The sequence below is a fragment of the Grampus griseus genome (assembly GCF_964374135.1).
Source record: "Grampus griseus genome assembly, chromosome: 6".
Classification (NCBI taxonomy): domain Eukaryota; kingdom Metazoa; phylum Chordata; class Mammalia; order Artiodactyla; family Delphinidae; genus Grampus; species Grampus griseus.
Window position 1 is genome coordinate 40,486,643 of NC_139000.1, and position 22,067 is coordinate 40,508,709.

General features: G+C 40.1%; 1 protein-coding gene across 3 annotated transcripts in view; it reads right to left on the reverse strand.

Annotated features, from left to right (window-relative positions):
- The window catches only part of LOC309824445 (transducin-like enhancer protein 4), a 153,415-nt gene that overhangs the window by 79,115 nt on the left and 52,233 nt on the right, over positions 1–22,067 (reverse strand). For 2 of the 3 annotated variants that reach the window (XM_082657323.1, XM_082657321.1), the window contains one exon: positions 933–1,137. In XM_082657323.1, the coding sequence (XP_082513449.1) occupies positions 933–1,137 (205 nt within the window). The remainder of the gene's footprint in view (positions 1–932; positions 1,138–22,067) is intronic. The other variant, XM_082657322.1, reaches the window with a different exon arrangement.

Genomic DNA, 22,067 nt, shown 5'->3' on the forward strand with positions numbered 1-22,067 from the left:
TACAGTGTTTCCAACATCAGAGATGGGAAATTTATGTTTATGTGATAAAAATCATTGACCCAAGATTATAATTCATGGTAATGACACTGAAACAAGAACAGATATGAGGTTTTAATTATAACCACACCCTTTTGACCAATGAACCACCCATGTACTACGTAAATTCCCACAAAGGAATGCTGGGAGAGACTTCCATTTGTTTTTCTGCCATTAACTAACAAAAACTACTAATAAACACCATACAAACACAAAGTCACATCAAAATGTCTGCACCATCATCTATTCTAGTGGAGGGAAGAAACCAACCTAGAAGGAGCACAAATGGCCTTACAATCAATTCTTTACATAAACAACTGTTGTTCTTAGAGGCAGAAATGAGTTCATTTCATGCTTCTAAACAGACTGGGTGAAAGAGGTAGTTAAACCAACAGATTTCATTAATTTGGGCTGTACTTTCTCAATTACTAAGACTACTGAAATTGTTTTCTTACCTGCAAGATTCTCACTGCATTATATGTGATTTATAAGTAATAACTGAGGCTGTCAAACGAGTAAATGATCAGTAAATCTTTCCCCAAAATACATTTGGTCTAAATTAGCTATTAACGCCACTCACTGTTTCAAACACAGGGCACTGTGGTACGTCATTACTGATTTAGACTTGGGGAACTTAGGGGGTAGCAAGGGATCAGAGGCAATAACCAGGAAATGCGTCCCCCCCTTGCCTTTGGGAAGCACATTAACTCTTGCCAACCACTACGGTATCATTTGGCAAAAGACTGCTTCCAATCATTAATTTACCTTCCAGGGGAAATGCTTTGTTTAGTCACTGCTAAAACGAAACCCAGAAACAAGAATAAACAATGACATACAGACCTACCATCAGCAACGGGTAGGTAATATCAGACTGACATCCCGAGAAAACTGCTTACCTCTTTGGTGATCATTGTCATGGTGCTTCTTCTCATCTTTAATTGGAAGGTGAGATTGGCCTCCGAGGGCACTGGAGAGGGCCAGAAGGCCGGCACTGCTACCGATGGGCGGAATGGCAGGGGGCTGAAGCCCTGAAGGGTGCGGGGTCAGAGGCACTGGCAGACCATGTCCATGTGATAAATGCTGGGCCTGGAGTTGTTGCTGCTGTGAGAAACCAGACAAAGATATTGAACTTGTTCCCTATATCCGAGACACCCCCCAACAACAAAAGGAGAGGAAAGAGGTGCAAAAAGATCCTGGAAAGCCCAGCACCCATGAAAAAAAGATTTATTCTTTACATATATATATAAAAGGGAAGGAGATGAACAATAGAGAAATGTTATCTTTTTTACTTGGATTTGGTGGTTTTGCAATGCACTGTAAATAACCTAATTTTTAAGTAGTGAAACTAATTTACTTTTAATAGATGAAATTAGATTTAACAAAGCATCTGTATTTTGGTCTCCAAAACATAAAGCCTCACTATCATACATCTCTAATCAAAACATATATGTGACTGTTAAAGCAGTTATGTTGAAGAAAAAAAGCTTGAAAATTGAGAAAATTAGTGTTAAACAGTTCTCCCAGAACCACTGCACAGCATGCGTCGACAGTTAATTTGAAAGAGAAAACCTGAATTAACAACCCAGAAAAGGAAACTGGTTGCAGCCACCGTTTTAAGCCCTTTAAGTGTCCTCAGCGGTACTTGAGCAAATTACTAAAGAAAATCTAATGTAGCAAGGCTTGGGTCCTCCTGTAGGCTTGCTCAATAATGCTGAAATAATTGGGCACTCTGTGCACGTTTAGTGATGCTCGAATGAAAAGCTAGAGGCCTGCCCTTGTACTCTTCTCCAGCGGCCGCCTCTGTGTTGTGACAGGTTTATCTGAGTGGGACTGTGATGCATGCACCAGTAACTGTACTGACAAGAGTTTAAAGTCATTTTTACCGGCACACTGGCAACACATGGAGAAAGCCCTCGAGAGGCCGGAAGGGGAGTGGCTTGACCTCAGCCGAGGCTGCAGCAAGCTGGGCTCCAGGGACGAGGTGGGCAGGCCTTGCTGCCTCTTCCGAGGGGGAGAGGGGGAGGGGTGGTGATCGGAGGGTATTCAGTTAAATATATCCCTCAACAGGGGCCCCACACCAACCAATACCCTGATTAACAATGTTCTGTGAGAACAAGTGTTGAGAAATTCTCAGACCAACTTCTGTAGTGATTACATTTTAATTAATACCTTTAGAATCACTTTTTAGGCCTATCCTGTGATAGCTAAACAGTCTCTTCTATAATTTTCTTTCCAAGTAGGACTGCACAAAATAGCTTTCTCAAAAATGTGTGGGGTGGCACGTTCTGCTCCCCTTCACTGGTAAGAGTCATCTTGAAAAATATTTCAAAGAAAAACGTGAGTTTTTTTTTCTCCTCCCCAAATTACTTTTACTTCCCTTCTCTACCCCTCTGTATCTCTTCCTGCGTCTGACAATAAACGTCCAAAGGTAGCACTACTTAGTTCTTCTCTCCAATTGACCTGCACCTACTTACTGTACATGCACTTAAAGTACAGTCAATAAAATAGTACTAACACTTTTAAAACAACTTTACATACATAAAATGGCAAATTGGAGCAGTAATAAAGACACTCCACCAACCAATGCCCACCCTAAAGTCCTGCCAACGTGCTACCTAAATGGAGTTCAAAATAATGTCGTCCTTCATTTGAGTGGCCAAAATCATGTTCATTAATTCTTTATGTACTGTTACTTAGTTGTGACCCAAAAACACGAGCACACAATAGTTTCTAAACACGTAGAAAATAGGTCTATGAAGAAACAAGGCCTTCAGCTAAATATATGCCAAATTTATTTCAAGTCCTTGTTCTACTGAAATAACCAGAAAAATGCTCCAATTCTCTTTCTCCTCTATATCCCATAATACTTCATGTGCATGGGTCGGGCACATAGCCACTTTCTATCTCAGATCAGAGTTCAATCAGCAAGCATTTATTAAGAGTCTGCATATGTCCTTCTTACCACCTTTCCTAGACTCTAAGCTCTGTGAGAGTCTGCATCCGACACACACCCTAGCTAACTGCAGGCACTGAGACATTCATATATCTGAGCAATTAAAAAATATGTCTATTTCATTAGATATGAAAAAAAAACCCTCAGCCAAAAGCAAAACTTTCAGTGGCCCAGGTGTTTCTTTTATTTTTGTCTCATAGGACCAAAAATAAGCACTAACAGCCTCATTTTCCTGTCCATCCAGAACTTTCCAAAGGCAAAAAGCATACCCCTAGTCTGCAGCACATGCCATTCATAGTGAAGACTTCCTGGGTTCCTTACTTGTACTCTATTCTACCTCAAAATAGCTCTAACACTAATCTTCTCCTATTCTCCATTGTGCCCCTCTTAAAGGAGGATCCCTTTCCCTTCCAAGGACCAGACTCCTCCCCCTGCAACATCTTTTCTTCCCTTCTCCCTTCGTTGCTCCATCAATTCTCCAACTCCCCACCCCCACCTCCACCTTAGGTGGTTCTGTCACTGATTTTGCTCTTCTGCTTGCAAGCCTAATTCCAGCATCTCTAGCATTGTGTTTAAGACGAATTGCCTCCCTAACACTAAGAGAACTTGAGGTAGCACTTTTTCAGGAGGGGAAAAAAACCACTATATTTTAATCACATTTTGTGTCCTCCACTGCCCCTAACACAGTGCCTTGGCACATAATTGGCACTTGATAAATGTTTGTTAAATTTAATTAAATTAACCCTCTTTTGCCCTCTTCAGCTACTGGTCTGTGTGTGTGTGTGTGTGTGTGTGTGTGTATATATATATATATATATATATCCTTGTCTATGGAGAGCCAAATTTCTTTAAAAACTAGTGTAAATTTGCAGTCCCCAGTTCTTAACAACCCCCTCCTGTAGACAGACAGTCAGACACACACACACACACACACACACACACACACACACACACACACACACACACACACACACACACACACACACACACACACACACACTCTTACTCCTTAACCCCCTGTAAACTGGACTCCAGGCCCACCAATCTCAAAAAACCTGATGATGATTCAGAGAGCTATTTTTTCAAGGTGTCACAGTCGTCTTTCTGATATATCTCAGCCAGAGCTAGCATATCCTCCTTATGAAACTCTCCTCCACCTGCTTCAGGAACGCTACAGTGATCGCCACAGCCTCTCGTCAGTTCTCTCTCTGAATGCTGCTGTCAGATTTCCTTCTTGGCTTCTCCCTGTTTACTCCAGAGGTAGAGTCCTAAACCTTTGGCTCCTTTCCCATGCTCCAGTAGCTCCGGTCTAACTTCTTGCCAGACAAGTCTACTTGGCAGTTCAGCACTACCTGAAAATGAAATGCTTAACACAAACCCCCTAAGTAACTTCCACTGGCTCACATTATCAGTCACCACTCATTTGTTTTTCTTCTGTGCTCCTATATCCGTCATCACCAGCTCCTGTCAAATCTCAATTCCAGCATATTAGTCAGACCCTCATCATCCCGTACTTTGATTAGCGCAAGTCTCCATTAGCTCATTTTGACTGTACGAACCCACCCTGCATCATCACTGCCAGTATTTTTCCCTCAATTCATGGCCTCTCCTGTCTCTTAGAACAACCTCTCCATTACTTATCTAAGTTGTACTCACCCATCCTGCTCAGCTCATGTTTCACCTGTTCTGCAAAGGCCTCTCCAAACGTGCCATGTGTCTACTTACAGGACTCCCTGTATCATTCACTGGCACAGGCTGCCTCATAAAGGTACTGTTACTCATCTTTTTACGGATAAGAAGACCCTGACCTGCCAACAAGGTTGTGACATTCTGGAGAGAAGAGACCAGCCTCAGGACTCTTTGTACCCCTGGCACCTGGCTCACCACTATTTAGTCATATGGCCATATATTTAAAGCTTTTGGTAAATTAAATTTCTACTAAATAAAAGAGAGTTCCTATATATCCTTTACCCAACTTCCACTAATGTTAAAATGTCTTACCTACCCATAGAATTTATCAAAAAAAAAAAAAATCTTACATACCCAATTTACCAAAACTAAAAAATTAACATTGTACATTACTATTAATCAAACAGACTTCATTCAGATTTCTCTTGTTTTCCATTAATGTCATATTTCTGTTCCAGAATGCCACACTGCACTGAGAGGTTTTAATTTTTCACTTGCTTTTATACCAAAATTATAAAAGCCCAAAATTATGATTTTATGAATAACAACATCCAAATTACAAAAGTATCGTTAAACAGAATATGCCTTGAACTTAGGAGAGAGAGAGGAAAAAAATGAGAGGGGACGACCATAAACTCATTTTACGAGTCATCCACTATACGTACAAAATATCAGACAAAAAAGCACACTCAGGGCACCCTGTAGAAAGGAGCAATTTTTAGCAAGTGTTTAAAATATAAAACTATCAGGTAAAAATGAGATTAAGTAAGTTACCAAAAGGTAGATGATAAAAATATAAGACAGATATACTGAAATACTTTCGTAGGTTTTTAAATGTTTATATCAAGCAAATCACTTTCTGTATTTAGTGGTCATTTTTAAATTTCTTTGTAAGTTTTCTCCTTAGAAGCTATCCTAGCAGCACAGTGACAGGTATAATGGATAATGATTACCGATTAGTCAATAAAACCAATGTATTAGAGACCATCTTCTTTACATAAAAACAGTAAGTCACCAACAGCTAAACTGGACTTTATCCTTTACTCCATCAAAAAAAAAAAAAAGCCTTTATCAAATTACAAATAACATTCAAGAATTGAAAATTAAAAAGAATCTCTATCAAGGACTCTCATCAATAGAGGAAAACTCATAGCAGATTCCCTGGAAAAGGACTCAGGTTTCTCTGGATATTATTTAAGGAGCTGGGGTAGCACAACCTAATGGACTTCCCTATAGTACAGCAAAAGCTTGTGGATGTTTCCCAATAGGTTACTGTCCTCTGATCTCCACCCTGTCTGTGTTAATTACACAGCAATTAACCTGCAAAGGTTTACTTTATCCTATCACCAAAGAAACATAAAACCTCTTGCTTTTTGAAGACAGAGAGAAAGGAAATGGATCTTAAGAGCACACCAGTTCAACACTGATTTATTATTAAAATAATTTAAGATAAATCACCACTCTAATCACAAAGCAGCAGGTTAAAAAATGCTTACCTTATAAGGAAAAAAGAAAACAATCAAGCCAACAAAATAAAAAGAGGAGAGCATAGACTGTAGTACCACTTAAACATTAAAATAAAATACACTCTATGTAACCATAACTGAAAAAAAAACCTCCTGAGAAAGATACCTATCTTGAAAAATTTCTTCTGACTGGGCTTCCTAGGCCATTACTATCTTGGGTGCCTTATTTAAAAAAAAAAAAAAGAAAGAAAAAGAAAAAGAAAAGAAAGAAAACACTCTCATATCAAACCAGGATACAAAATAAAAATCTTTTTTTCTTTTCCCTTGATGGGCCATTCAAGAGAATAAACATTAAAATGGAGTGAACTTTAAACTTAGGCAAATAAGTACTCCATTAAGGTAATTAATTTAATTTTGAAAAATAGCCAGTAATTAGTTCTAAAATACACAGCAATGAGGTAGTAGATGCAGCCTCAATTCTGTTAATAGCTTTTTACTGGAGATTCTGTAACAAAGAATTATCTCCTCACAGTTTCAAGTTTGGAAAGAAGGGAAAAAAGAACCACTAGAGAATCAAGTTCATAGGAAATGTCTATCTGCCAGCAAAAAGAGAAATTCTTTTTAATCAAATGTCCCCAACTGCTTGATTACCAAGGCTTGACTGGTCAGTGACCAAGCAGGAAGCAGGGTGAGTGCAGAAGCTTAATCCACACAAATCCCTAGCAACTCTGCACAACTCCAACTGGAAACCAAACAGAGGTTTTCTTGTCCACCACCCTTCACTTCTACTGTGCTATCAACAGAAGCCTCAAAAAAAACAAACAAACAAAAAAAAACACTTCATTCTTAGAAGCAATGACACCCCAGCAGCAATCAGCACACTCAGTGCCGTATCTTGGTTTCTTAAAAAAAAAAAAAAAAAAAAAAAAAAAAAAAGAGCAAGGTGAGCCTGCTGCACCTTGTGCTGGAAAGCAAGAAAGCTATCTAGACTAACAGGGTGTGACAAATAGGACAATGGGCCAACCTGAAGGGGTCCTCACTGGCAAAACCTGAGACAATTCAAGCATCATAACGAACAGTGACTGTAGTAGATTACAGCATTATTTTAAACCCAGTTGCCAGGAGTGGAGTCCACGGTACCACAAGAAAACAGGTGGAGCTGTGGGACACGCCATGAGGCCAAGGACTAGAAAATGGCTCTTCCAACCAGCTGGCCAAGCTAGGTGCACTGAACATGTGTGCCTTGATCCAATCAGGAGACATTATTCCAGGGGACAAGTAAGGGAGGGACCGACAGACCCAGGAGCTGGGCAAGAGAAGGCAACAGACTCTGAAATAAAGCAGCGAGCACAGAAAAGGGCCCGGCGGCTGGTATCTACACTGCTCTGACCGCGAGGGTACGTGTTAGTAGGGACCCTGTCTGTGTGGGCTGGGCTGAGTCTGAGAAAGGAGATCCTGGATGATATGTGGGGATGCAACATCATGAAGTGACATCAGAGCTGCTGTCTGGAGTCCTCACCATCTCTGCGAGCAAGAGCAGGGCACTTTACGATTTCAGACCTCAGTTCCTTCATGTAAAACGTGGAAAGGGTTATAAAATCTACCTCCCCAAGGCTCCTGGGAAATGTATGAGACTGTGCATATAAAACCCTTAGCGCAGTGCCTGGCAAATAATAAACACTCAATAAATGGTTGCTGCTATCATTGGAAAAAGGTATCCAGAAGTCTATATCCACACACACACTCACTCACAGAAAATGAGGGGAAGGAGGAAGGGAGGTAGGCAGGAAAAGCTCTTCTTTACAGAAGAATATTAATTTAAAAGGAAAAAGAATTTAGAATTTACCACTTCATTACTCCAAATGTATTAACAGCATCAACAGATACTAAAACCACTGGGTAAAATGTTGTTGGGGAACAGGTTATTCACATGTCAAAGTATCATCCCAGGTTACTAGCTTCACCAACAATGTGATACAACTGGGAAATACACAGCATCACCCAGGTACACAATATCACCAAGGTAGTGCTTTTACTAAAAATACTTAACCTGAATCTAAACATCAGAAAACAATCAGATGAGTCCAGGTTGTAGGGCAGTCCACCAGGCTGGCCTGGAATCTTCAAAATGCCAAAGTCATAAAGCGAAATCGCTTGGGGACTGTTTCTTGGGGGTGTGAGGGAAGACTGAAGAGACGGCACAACAAAGCCACTCTTTTTTTTTTTTTTTTTTTTTTTGTGGTACGCAGGCCTCTCACTGTTGTGGCCTCTCCCGTTGCGGAGCACAGGCTCCGGACACGCAGGCTCAGCGGCCATGGCTCACGGGCCCAGCCGCTCCGCGGCACGTGGGATCTTCCTGGACCGGGGCACGACCCCGTGTCCCCTGCATCGGCAGGCGGACTCTCAACCACTGCGCCACCAGGGAAGCCCACAAAGCCACTCTTGAATGTGAGTACCAGATTAGGCAACAACTGCTACGAAGAAAGACGAGCTATCAAGGACTTTCTGTGGACAACTAGAGAAATACAAATATGAACTATACACTGGATATATGGAGGTCTTAACTGTATCATGCTTATACTGGAAAACTGTTTATAGAAGATGCACGCTGATACATTAAGGGGTGAAATATCATGTCTCCCTGCCTCGTACTTTCCAACAATTTGGCACACACAAAGTATGTATCTGTCTGTATGTATGTATACACATTACAAAGCAAAAGTGACAAAATATTAACTGGTGAATCTAGGTGGTAAGTACACAGTGTTTGTTTTACTATTCTTACCACTTCCCTATAGTTGTAGAGGTGGGGAAAATAGGATGTGCCCTTCTAGACAAAAGATTGGGAGTTCTTACTTTGATCAAATATCTCTAGCAAAAGCTAAAAGTTAAGTGAATCCATAGAAAGAAGCAAGAATATAAAAAAGAACAAAGGAAGGAACTTTACAACCTAAGCTTATCTGTAATTCATTCCTGATGACTTAAAACATGAGATTTACTGCAGGGGAAAGACCAGCATTTATAGCAACCCAACAAAGATCATCACTGCAAGGATAAGTTTCTCACACTAAAACCACAGATCTCTATGGTCCTCAAGATCTCTGGACTGGTCTTTAAGGGGAAGACAGGTAACAAGCAAAGAAGCAAATTCCATGAGTCCTGTGCCAAGGATTCCACTGTCTTAACTTGCAGTTTAACTCACAAAGTAATAACAGCAAGAAAAGGAAAGGACAAAAGTCCCCCAACCCTGAGTTATTATATTAACTTTCCCATCAGAAATCCTATTAGAATTTTTTCTGAATTGGTCCATAGTTTACTAGGAGAAGTATTTCTAAGCAAATTAATAATAGAAATACATTTTCCTGGAGGCTTGTTTAAACTACTTAATGAGTTTTTTGAAGAGATTTTAACACATTATCTTACTGAAACCAAGGCTTCTATTTTGTGTTGTAGTCATTAAAGTTACCAAGCTAAGGGATCCTGCTCAGAAAAGCTTTCTTTAGTTACTTCACAGTATTCTTTAAAAGTAAAGCTGCATCTAAAAAGCCTGTCTACTTCAGATTCTTCAGTAACCCTGCAGCTGACCTTAGAACTTTAGAAGTAGAATGAACCTCAGACGACAGCTAGATGAGTTGCTTTCCAACATTTTGACCACAACTCCTGTGTGTGCATGTTGCATATCTGCATAGAATAGACATGTAAATAAAACAAAAGTTTAACAAATACCAGATGCTATGTGCGGCACATTTTTATATTTTCTATTCTCTTCTTTTTTAAAATAAAAAATGTTGACTATTGATTTCACTGCATAGTCATGAATCTCAGGAACTGCAATTTGAAAAACACTGAACCAGGCTGTGATACTGTGATTTACAATAAGAAATATATATTTGGTCTTAGTTCACAGTTCTGGGCACAGGGCTCCAAAAATTCTAGGAATTTCCTAAGTGAAGAGAGCAATAAAAGGTGTCTTCTGTTATGTTAATGACGTGACTTGCAGAGGGCACTCCTGGTTGGGAGCCGGTTGCTAGGAGAACCAACCACATGACCAGAATGTTGGACCTTTCAGTCCCACGCACCAGACCTTCAGGGAGGGAGGGGAGAGTGGCTGGAGAGTTGAGTTCAATCACCAATGGCCACTGATTTAGTCAATCATGCATATATAAGGAAACCTCCAGAACAACCCAAAGGACAGGGTTTGGAAAGCTTGCAGGTCGGTGAACACAGGGAGATTTGGGGAGAGTAGTGCACTTGGAGAGGGTGTGGAAGCTCTGCACCCTTTCCCCATACGTTGCCCTATGGATCTGACTTCCACGTGACTGTCCCTGAGCTACATCCTTTTATTAAAGAACAGGTAATTTGGTAAGTTACATGTTTCTCTGAGTTCTGTGAGTTGCTCTAGCAAATTAATCAAACTCAAGGAGGTTGTTAAAAACACAGATGATAACACCTGTATTTGGGAATGGTGTCTGAAGTGCAGGGAGGAGGGGCATTCTTGTGGAGCTGAGCCCTTAACCTGTGGGATCTGATGCTATCTCCAGTTGAACTGTATGACACACGCAGCTGGTGTCAGAGAATTGCTTGGCGATCTGGCAAACTATATACCGCGTTAGAACTGGGTGCAGAATTTTACAGGCCAACACCTGCATATGTGAGGCCCAAGGTAAAAGTCGTGGGAAATTGTATCCACATCAAGAATGGAACACAAGTCCTCACCATCCAGCCCAGTGAAGTACCTGCTGCCCCATCAGGACCTTTCTTAACTAGGGAGGCCTTAACACAATTGGTAAGTAATCGTTCATTCATAAGAATCAAGAGACAGCCCCTCTGAAGAAGTGACCTCTGAACTAAGACCTGAAGGATGAGAATGAGAGCACCTAGAGCTGGGAGAAGAGAATCGGAAATGAGAGAAAAGCAGTTGCAAAGGCCCAGATAGGGAAAGGAGCCTGCAGTGACCAAGGAAGAAAAAGAAGTCTGGTGGGAACCCAGTGAACAAGGAGGAAGTGGGGTCAGATGCAACATTATGGGAATCAGATCACAGACAGAAAGGGCTTTACACTTTCACTTAAGAATAATGAGAGCTTTAGGCAGTGGTGAGTTTGTTGTCGTTAAGTTTGAACTTTTAGCTTGTACAAAACTGGTAAAAGCTGGATAATTATTTGTTGGCTATATGTGTTAACAAATATCTTCTCTCAGTTTCTAGCTTATCTTTTCATTTTCTTTAAGATATCGTCTGATGAACAGATGCTTTTAATTTTAACTGAGTAATATCTTTTTCTTATGGTTTGAGCTTTCTGTGACCCATTAAGAAATACTTCTCTACCCCAAGATAAAAAGTCTTCTTGGTTGTTTTTCTTCTCTGAAAGTTTTAAAGTTCTGTCTTTTTATACTTTTCAGACTGACTTCTGCATGAGATAGTTACCGGACGCGCAGGCTCAGCGGCCATGGCTCACGGACCCAGCCGCTCCACGGCACGTGGGATCTTCCCGGACCGGGGCACGAACCTGTGTCCCCTGCATCGGCAGGTGGACTCTCAACCACTGCGCCACCAGGGAAGCCCCTACAATTTTTTAGTTAATATTTTTATAGAGCAGTTTTAGGTTCACATTTATAGTTTTAAGATTAGAAAAGTTTTATCAATAACGAAGACAAGCAGAATGGAAAGAAACTGAAAGTCACACATAATCCTACCAGCCAAACAAAACTATAATGTTGATGAACCCATCCAGCATTTTTTCAATGCATATATAAGCATTTTTAAACAAAAATAACATCATGCTATCTTGTTAAATGCTTCCTTTCCTATTCAGCATATCAAAGAACATTTTCCCATACCCCTAACTAATGCTTTGACTAGATCACTCCTAATGGCTGTACAATACATGCCATTGTATAGATATGAGAGTTCACTTAACTAGTCTCCCAACTGGTTAAAGGTTAGGTTGTTTCTAATTTTGAGATATGTATGGAGAGTCACCATGGTTTAGCAATATATCACTTAAGACAGTTCCTCTGCAAGTTACAGAATACCCAAATAAAAGTGGCCTAAATAATAGAGGTTTTTATTACTCACATAACAAGTCCAGGCTTGGTTGGATGACGGCAGTATCAAGGCTCTGGGTCAGCATCTCTGGTTTTCCTGACCTCTCTCATATCCCATGTCCCCCAGGATGGCTGCTGCAGAACTGAACATTAACTCATCCTCACACAACCATGGTCAAGCACGGAAAGAGGGCAATTTTCTCTTTATGGGTCTTTCGTTAAAGAGAAAAAGGCATTTCTTTATATCTCCTTGACCTGGACAGGGTCATATGCCCACAGCGCAACTGTGAGGAAGGCTGGACTGAGCACCTGGATGTTTTAGCCATAGTAGAAGGTAGGTTCAGCCTGCAAGAAACAACCAACAAAGCCTGCCCTGACATTATCTTTGCTCGTAGGCCATCTGAGGATATGAGCTGAAAGGAACCCCAAAACAACCTCTGAGTTTTCAATCTAGGTAGACAGCAGTTTATATTGTTCTCCTGCCTTCAACAGTTTCTTTTCCCAGATATTAACTTATACAGAGCTGTGTCTATAAATTGCTTTGATCAACCCAGAAACACCTGGGAAAATAAAAAAAAAAATACACGACTGCCACTTTGCTTTGGGATCAGTGTGGCACTGTCCCTGTTAGTCACAGAAGACAACCTGAGCACCAAGATAAACTCTCCCCCTTTAATGGAATCTACCAAGGAGAAAAAAATGCATGAGAATCACAAAGGCAGAATAGCCACGGAGCTGCCTTACAAAGGATTTAAGAATGTGCCCTCGGGCTTCCCTGGTGGCGCAGTGGTTAAGAGTCCGCCTGCCGATACAGGGGACACGGGTTCGTGCCCCGGTCTGGGAAGATCCCACGTGCCACGGAGCGGCTGGGCCCGTGAGCCATGGCCACTGAGTCTGTGCGTCCGGAGCCTGTGCTCCGCAGTGGGAGAGGCTGCAACAGTGAGAGGCCCGCATACTGCAAAAAAAAAAAAAAAAAATGTGCCATTAAGTTTTACTTAAAGGTTTGGGGGACGGGGTTAGCTCTAGCTCTTGCTTATTAGGTCAACAGCATTATTTAAGTTTGCAATATTAATATATCCCATGAAGTAGTGTTATTCACAAGTAGGATGGACGAAATTTTCTCAAGATGGAGAAATGAAGAAAAAGTACAGTTTATCCTAAGAGAATAAGATAATTTCAAAAATAGGACTCCCCCAAATGTATTGGCAATCCCTGTGCTTTATGTCCCCCCTTACTGGTCCCCGCCCTTTGTGTGGTCCTCCAGCAGTTATCCCTCTCCCTCACCCACTACTGCCTATAATTAGCTTAGCCTCAGGCTTTTGCTTTCAATGGGTAACTGCTACCCCATCCAGTGTCCCCATGTACTTGGTTCATAACTTTGTAAAAACACGATTCATCCATCTATGGATCTACCTCTCCCACGAAATCATGAACACAGGGACCAAGAGGCAGGGACCAGTTCTTAGTCATCATTGTGCCCCAGGCCTTTAAAAGGTACACGTATGAACAGGAGACTAATAAAAGTATTCTGAAATACTTACTTGCCTGTATTTTCTTTTGATACAACTATGCGAAGGCAGCTGCTAGCTCCAGTTAATACCTCTTAATACAAAAAATATTCCAAGCAATCATTATCATTAGTTGTTCAAGATTAAATGTTTAATGTGGTTAACTTATTTTCCGTAATACCTATGAGAGTATCAACATAATGCAGTTTTTTGTTGTTGTTGTTTTTCTTAACCCACCCATAGTTCAAGAAACTCCCTCATCCCCGGGGCACTATTTAGAAACAAATTCAGTGTAAACTTCTGATTTCCAGGTCTCTGAACAAGCAGCAATGTCTCCCTATAATGCTATAGACAACTGCCTTCTGTCTACACACGTTCCAACAAGTATCGTACTATGTCAGGATCTTGTGCAGTTCGATTCTTGGTAAGGTGCAGGCTCAAACATTTTTTGTCATGAGACCTAAGACCAGAATTTCTTCTCTGGACAAGGTACATCCTCCACACACCCCCAACACACACAATTCTGCCAACATTTCAGGGAGCTAATGGACAGCCTGATACCCAAGCATGAAACCCAAGAGGATCCAAGGACCTAGGTTAAAAATACCTGTCTTGGTACTGGTGTTTATGACAACTTTTGATTCTTACATATGACAGTAAGTTACAAAAAGCACGAAGAAACACAGTAGGAGTCAGGAGTATCCAACTGATAGGTGGAGCTAGTATACACTTCAGCTTAGGCTAACCAATTACTATGTGCATCAGGCATACCCAATTTCACCTCCCTTATTGAGCTCTGGACCCTAAACACTGGACAGTACTATAATGGATCTCAGGATAAACGGCCTATTGATCCCAGTGTAAAAGAAAGAACAGAGTCAAGGGAACAAATAAGGAACAAGTGTAACAGAATGGTTAAATGTGTGAGCTCTGAAGTCGGTCTAAGTTTGGTTCACTTCCTCCCTGTGTGGCCTTCAGAAAACTACTTACCCCTTCAGAGGCTTGGTTTCATTATTGGTAAAGCTGGGACAATAATACTCCCTTCCTCATGGGGTTGATATGAAGTTTAAACAAAATAATGTCTACAAATGCTAAGCACAGTACTAACACAAAGCAAATAGTCGATAAATGCTTGCTATTTTTAATTACTCCCTTAGGGAAAAGAATATAAGGCTAGGGATGTAAATCTAGAGAAGTAACTGTGACACAAAAGGCCCCCAAGTTTTAAAATAAAAATTCCAGAGTCATCAAAACAAACAGGCTTACGACCCATACAATATTAGAAAACTGGATAGCACTTTAGTGGCTATCAGCTCCAGTCCTGCATTCTACAGGTGAAAAAACTTTTAAATGAAATTCCTAAGATCATAATACAAGTGACACCCAGGATTGTGTATGTATTTCCTACCAGTCCACGCTTCCTTCCTCTCAACCTTGGCTCAAAATTGTGGGACAAAAAAATCAAAATGCAAAAATAGGTCAAAATAGAATATTTGTTCATTTAACAAATATTTATTAAATATAATAAATTATTGCATGTTTACTGAACAGTTACTGAGTATTTATTATACAAGTATTTATTGAAAATGATGAGCTACATATTGTTCTAGGCACCACAGCTATAAAAGGGAACAAGATCCCACCTGCTAGTGAAGGGAAATTAACACACACATAAACAAGTAAATAGTAAATGCTCTGAGGAAAATAAAACAGGCTACTGCACAGAGAATGAACTGGGTGAAAGAGCTACTAAAATCTGCCACCAGGGAAGTCCTTTCTCAGGAGATAATATCTGAGCTGAGATTTTAATTTTTTAACATCTTTGTTGGAGTATAATTGCTTTACAATGGTGTGTTAGTTTCTGCTTTATAACAAAGTGAATCAGCTATACGTATACATATATCCCCATATCCCCTCCCTCTTGCATCTCCCTCCCACCCTCCCTATCCCACCCCTCTAGGTAGACACAAAGCACTGAGCTGAGGGCTGCTTCCCACTAGCTAGCTATTTTACATTTGGTAGTGTATATATGTCCATGCCACTCTCTTACTTCGTCCCAGCTTGCCCTTCCCTCTCCCCGTGTCCTCAAGCCCATTCTCTATGTCTGTGTCTTTATTCCTGTCCTGCCCCTAGGTTCTTCAGAACCTTTTTTTTTTTTTTAGATTCCATATATATGTGTTAGCATAGGTATTTGTTTTTCTCTTTCTGACTTACTTCACTCTGTATGACAGTCTCTAGGTCCACCTACCTAATTATAATTCAATTTCGTTTCTTTTTATGGCTGAGTAATATTCCATTGTACATATGTGCCACATCTTCTTTATCCATTCGTCGATGGACACTTAGGTTGCTTCCATGTCCTGGCTACTGTAAACAGTGAGCTGAGATTTTAAGGAGGAGCATGAGGAAGACCATGACAAGACATGGAGGATGGGGGTTCTAGAAGGTAGAAGAGCTGGTGCACAATCCCTCAGTCAAGAAGATGCCTGGGATATCCAGGGACAGAAGAAAGAGACCAACGTGGCTAAAAGTCACATGAATCGAGTGAGGGATATGTGAAATCAGAGAGGTGGGTGAAGGGTCAGCACACACAGAGACTTGTGGGCCATGGTAAGAAATTCAGACTTCATTCTAAGCAAAATGGGCAGCCATCAGAGACAGGCTTTAAGCTGGGGAGCAAAAGATCCAATTTATATTTTAGAAGAAGATCATTCTGGCTGCTGTGTACAGAATGAAGAACAGAAAGACAAATGTGCAAACAAGAAACTCTACCAGGAGGAAGCCGCTGGAGACTAGCAGAAGGAGTACCCGGGACCAGGGGGAGATGGCAGAAGCAGTCACCCTTGAGAGAACAGTCTAGAGGCAGAACAGACACCATTTTTTAAATGAGAGAAAGTTGTTCTATTGAGCTTGGATTCTTCCCCTTCATCCATCAGCCAATCTCTTGGATACTGACAGTTAAGGACCTGAGTTCTGAGGGGTACTGGAAAGAAGGCAACCAAGAAAAGAAAAACAAACAAACAAAACAAACAAAAAAACCTGCAAAATGGAATGGGGAATAGCAATAATGAAAGCTACAAAAATCAAGACAGCGTGTCATTGGCAAAAAACCAGACACCAGTTTAATGGAACAAAATAAAGTCCAGAAAAGGGACCCCACACAATATAGTCAATAGATTTTCGACAATGATGCACAGCAACTGAATGGAGAAAAGACAGTCTTTTCAACAAACGGTGCTGGAACAACTGAACTGAATGTCCATCTGGGGGGGGGGGGCGGGGAAGGAAAGAAAAAGAAAAGAAACTCAACCCATATCCCCGTATCTCACACCATAAACAAAAATTAACTCAAACTGGATCATGGGTCTAAACATAAAACTTTTAGAATAAAACCTAACAGAAAATATTTGTGGTTGTGGGTGAGGCAGAGATTACTGAGAACCAACAGGAGTCAAAAGTTAGGACTCTAAAGAAAAAAAATTCATAAATTAGATTTCATCAATGTTCAAAACTTCTGCTCGTCAAAAGACATTATCAAAAAAAAATTAAAGGATGACTACAGATTGGGAGAAAATATTTGCAAAATAAAGTACATATGTCCAGAATATTTTTTTAAAATTTCAAAATACTTGATAAAAATAAAATAACTGACTCAAGAAAAATAGGCAAGATTTGAGCAGATACTTACCGAAGAAGATATAGAGATGGCAAATAAGCACATAAAAAGACACTCAACATCACTCGCTCTTATGGAAATGCACAAAAACACAAGTACCACTATTCACGTATCAGAAATGACTAAAAACTCCCAAAACCTATCATTCCAAGTGCTAGTGAGGATGTGGAACAAAGGTTCTCTCATACATATTAGTGAAGACTGAAAAACAGTATGGTCATTTTGGGAAACAGTGTGTCAGTTACTTTAAACATACACTAACCATATAACTCAGCAATCCCACTTCTAGGGAAAAACTTACAAAATTTACAAAAAGCTGTATGTTAATATTTACTCAGGCTTTATTCACAAACACCAAAACCTGGAGACAACCCAACTGTCCTTCAAGGGGTGAATGGCTAAATAAACTGGTATATCCATACTGGAATATTATTCAGCTACACAAAGGAACTGACTGCTGATACAGGCAACCACATAGACAAACCTCAAATGCACTATGCTAACTGAAGATGAAAACTCAAAAGGCTACATATATATATATTTATATGACATTCTCAAAAAGGCTCACTTTGGGAGAAAAAACAGCATGGGCAGTTGCCAGGGAGTGGGGTAGGGAAAAGGACTGACTACAAAGAACAAAGGAATTTGGGGAGGCAGGGCAAGGCAGGAGAGAAAAAGTCTGTACCTCGACAGTGGTGGCAGTCACATGACTATATTGGGTTGTCAAACTCACAGAACTATGAGCTAGAAAGAGTAAATTCTACTTTATGTAAATTATACCTTGATAAATCTTTAAAAATATACAGAATATTAATAATGAATATGTATTGCTCCCAATTCCAAATAAAAAAAATACAAATTTAGAAATGCATGCAGCCTCATTTTTACCACATTTTCTATTACCTGTTTCTCCTTATTCTGCTATCCTTGGACACTGAAGTTTTATTGAAATTAAAATGTGCTAATTAAGGTTGATTTATGTGTAGTAAAATGTAAAATCAGAAAGCTTGCAAACACCAAAACCTTAGTAAGATGATTTAAATGTAATCTGAGGATCATTTCAGAATATGTTTCAGAAAACATTAAAAAATATTTAAATGTGCCCCTTTAATGGGCTGCAATGAATGAATGAATGAATGAATGAGTAGATGTAATCATTAAATTATTCTTAGTGTTCTATAAAAGGTTCTAACCTTTTCACAAAAGTCCTTAGGAGATAAGGTCACAAATGCATTTTTAGGGAGAATGATATGCTAGGGAGCTTTGAGGAAAACACACACCAACAGTCCTTAAAACTTAGCCTAAGTCATCAATCCTTTAATTGCCTGTCTGGGGGGAGCCTGCCTCCTCTCTCCCAGCTTTGAGGGACACAAGGCAGGCTGGGTCCACGCGGGAAAAGGTCTGGCTAGATGGGAGTTGTTGATGTTGCTTGTAGAAACATTACTGGGAAGAAGTCAGTAAGAGAACTAGAAAGGGGGAAGCAAAATGGGAACAAATAAAAAAAAAACAAAAAAACACCACACTAACCAATAAAAAAGGGATAACAACGTGCAAACTTGCAAGCTGCCTTGAGTGAAACCTGCTTTTCTGTGTAACACTTCCCAACCAGTCCTCTGGACCCCTACACAGGCTCCGCCTGCTGTGCACTGGTGTGAATGAAATGCAGATGCACAGCTCTGGGAAACTCCACTTTCTTCTTAGTGGAAGCCCAAAGCCCACATGCTTTAAGCTAGGTCAGATGCACCCGCCTAGACACATTCTGCAACTCCTTTAACACTGTGCGCTTAAATCTACCAGGAGCTATGGAAACGCATTTATTAGGGGGAAGGAGGGAGAGAGGGCTCCCCCTTCAACAGGAGCAAAACAGTAGCACTTCAGGTTAGCAACAATTAAGAACAAACAAAACTGGCTAGCTTCTAGAAATTTCTTCTAGAGAAGCTTTGTAACAAATTAACAGAGTGTACAAAGTAAGCACAGATTAGAAATCCTGTTCTTTATCTAGGTTTTTTAGGGAGTTCTGAAGTAGAGACAGGGTTTAAAAATTACTTAAGTATATGAGAGTCTTAGATATGAGAGAAGGGAAATTACTGCCTCTTAGAGCCTCATCAAATTACAGCACAAAGATTAGATTATGACTACATCACTCAATAACACAGTCCCCGATCCACAGTAAATGAACAAGTTAAAAAAATAAATAAACAACCAAAAGTGAGGGGGCACACATACCAATATAAGATAGAGGAATGTGTAGAACGACGTTAAAACTGCTTTCTTTGGCTTAGATGAGCAGGTAAACAGAGCCCTACAACTGCAGAAAACCAGCCTCTACCCTCCACCTCCAACCCTTATCCCACCAATCTATGTACATCATGTAGTCAGTGGCAAGCATATTTTATGAAGTCTTTAAGCTCCAGGCACACTGTTGAGTAAAGACAGTAACAAAGCTGGAATAACAATCTCTGATATAACAGAAATCTATTTTATAGCTTGTTTTTTAGTTTATTCCATATAATATACATTTAGAAAATACCGATAGTAATCAGAACAAGAAAGAGAAGCTCACCTGTAAGTTCACTGAAGAGTAGTCATTTAAAAAACAATGTAAAAGCTGAGACGTTAAAGAACATGTTTTATGCACAGAGCTCACAACAAACTATGATTGTAGTACGTGAGTTCAATTGCCTACCTACACCAGAGTCTCCTTAAAGAGCTTGAGGCCTATGAGGTCAAATACTGAGCATCTTAGATTCTCCAGGAAAGCAGAGGGACGGGGCTTGGCTGCAGTTAATCGGGAAAAGTGATTCCAAAACAGGAGTGGGGCCTGAAGAAAGTGATCAGGGAAGGAGGGAAAAACTCAAAACAAGGTAGTTGATCACTACTGCAGGCAACTGAACTCCATCCTGCTGGGACCCCTCTGTGAAGGACTGTATGCAGAAAGCATCTCAAAATTGCCCACCAAAGGGGCAGGAGGGGAGTGTTCCACTGACTGTTCACATATAAGCCCAAGATTACCCCACGGTGAGGAGAAACTCCCTCACTCTTCTACGCTGCACACGCCTAAGTGAGGAGTGGACTCTCCACAAAAAGCCCTGGGGAAATGAAAGAGCTTCCCAGTGCAGCTGAGGGGAGGTGTTGTCAAGCCACAGAAAACATGTTGTTGTGGCAATGACTAGAGAGAAAGGCAGATAAGGAGGGTATGAGGTGGGCCAAGGAAGGACAATACGGTTTCTGCACTGCAGGATATCTGTGCCCAAAAAGGGTGAAGAGTACAACTACTGCAAAATTAAGAACACCTCTGGAAAGCCCTTTATTAGCAAACACGGAAGAGGTAAAATGTGGCTCTCAGATACTTCACACATTTTTGCTTTTGTCAAAAAAGTGAAGTTCTATTTTTAATTTTATTTCAAACTTTGTGCCATTAGAGGCTGTGATGTAATGGCGGGGAAAACACATACACACACACACGTTTTAATATATACACATATTTATATCTTTCAGTTTTTTTGCCTAATTAGTTTATAAAGACAACAAGGGAAATTATCACAATGGTGGATCTAAATGCCTCTGAAACTTAAAATAGCTGTTTTTAAATCTATAATGGAAAAAGAGGGATGTACCATTTAAAAACTGTCATACTGCAAGACCCTGTGCCAGAATGCCAATCTAAAATGCATATATGTGTACACACACACACACACACAATTTAAGGGCCAATCACAGGACAAGGACGATAAAACAAAATGCTAAGAGGAAGGAAAAAAACCCCAAGTGTATTGTCTTTCTTTTTTTAAACTAACTCAAACACATAGACTGGTAAAGGCACAGTCATTTAAATCACTGCCTTAGTAATACAAGTAATATTTAAATAGATTTAATAGCGCTGCTCCAAACCAATGAATTATGGGTTTAAAACCTATTAAAATGTAATGTTTTTTTCCTGAGCTGAGAGGAGAGAGATTTAAATCCACTGAATTTTAATATTTCAGCTTGAGCTGCAGGAGGTAGAGAAAGTCCAAATGAACTATTCCATCAGCACCATTCAAGCATGAACATTTTAATCAGTTTTACTTCCTTGGAGTTCTCTAACACAGTTTACGCTGTCATTCTGAAAGCACTTAACACAGAGAGTGTGAAAAACCACCAAGGCTTGTTATTGCCTTTACAATTGATGGCAAATAATTTTGCAGACTTCCTATCATTAAAACGTCACTGCTAAAAATTGAGGTTCAGCATTTCTTGTGCTAAACTGCATTTTCCTACACCACCATGGCATACCTGTTCTTAAGGATTTTTTAAGGGGGTGTACTTTTTTAAAAAATGCACATTTCTATCATTTCTTTCCTCAAAGAGGTTAAAAAAGAGGGGGAAGGAATCCAAAGGAACCCCCTTTTCTATGTTTACAAGCCAAACATTTTCTTTTCCAATGTTTGTACTAACAGAACTTTTTTCTTAATGGGAGTTTCTTTGGTGAAATTCTCATGAGGTTCCAACTTAGCCTCCTTTATTAAACATAACCACATTCACACAGCATGTGCTGATTATATAGTGTAATGGATTTAAAAAGCATTTTAAGATAGTCAGATGACTCAATTTAGTAATACAGGAAATGAAAACATCATTTCTAATTAGATCATATTACTGATTTAAAACTACAATTTGTGTGTTGTTCCAACAGTGTGATCTTATAGAGATTCTAA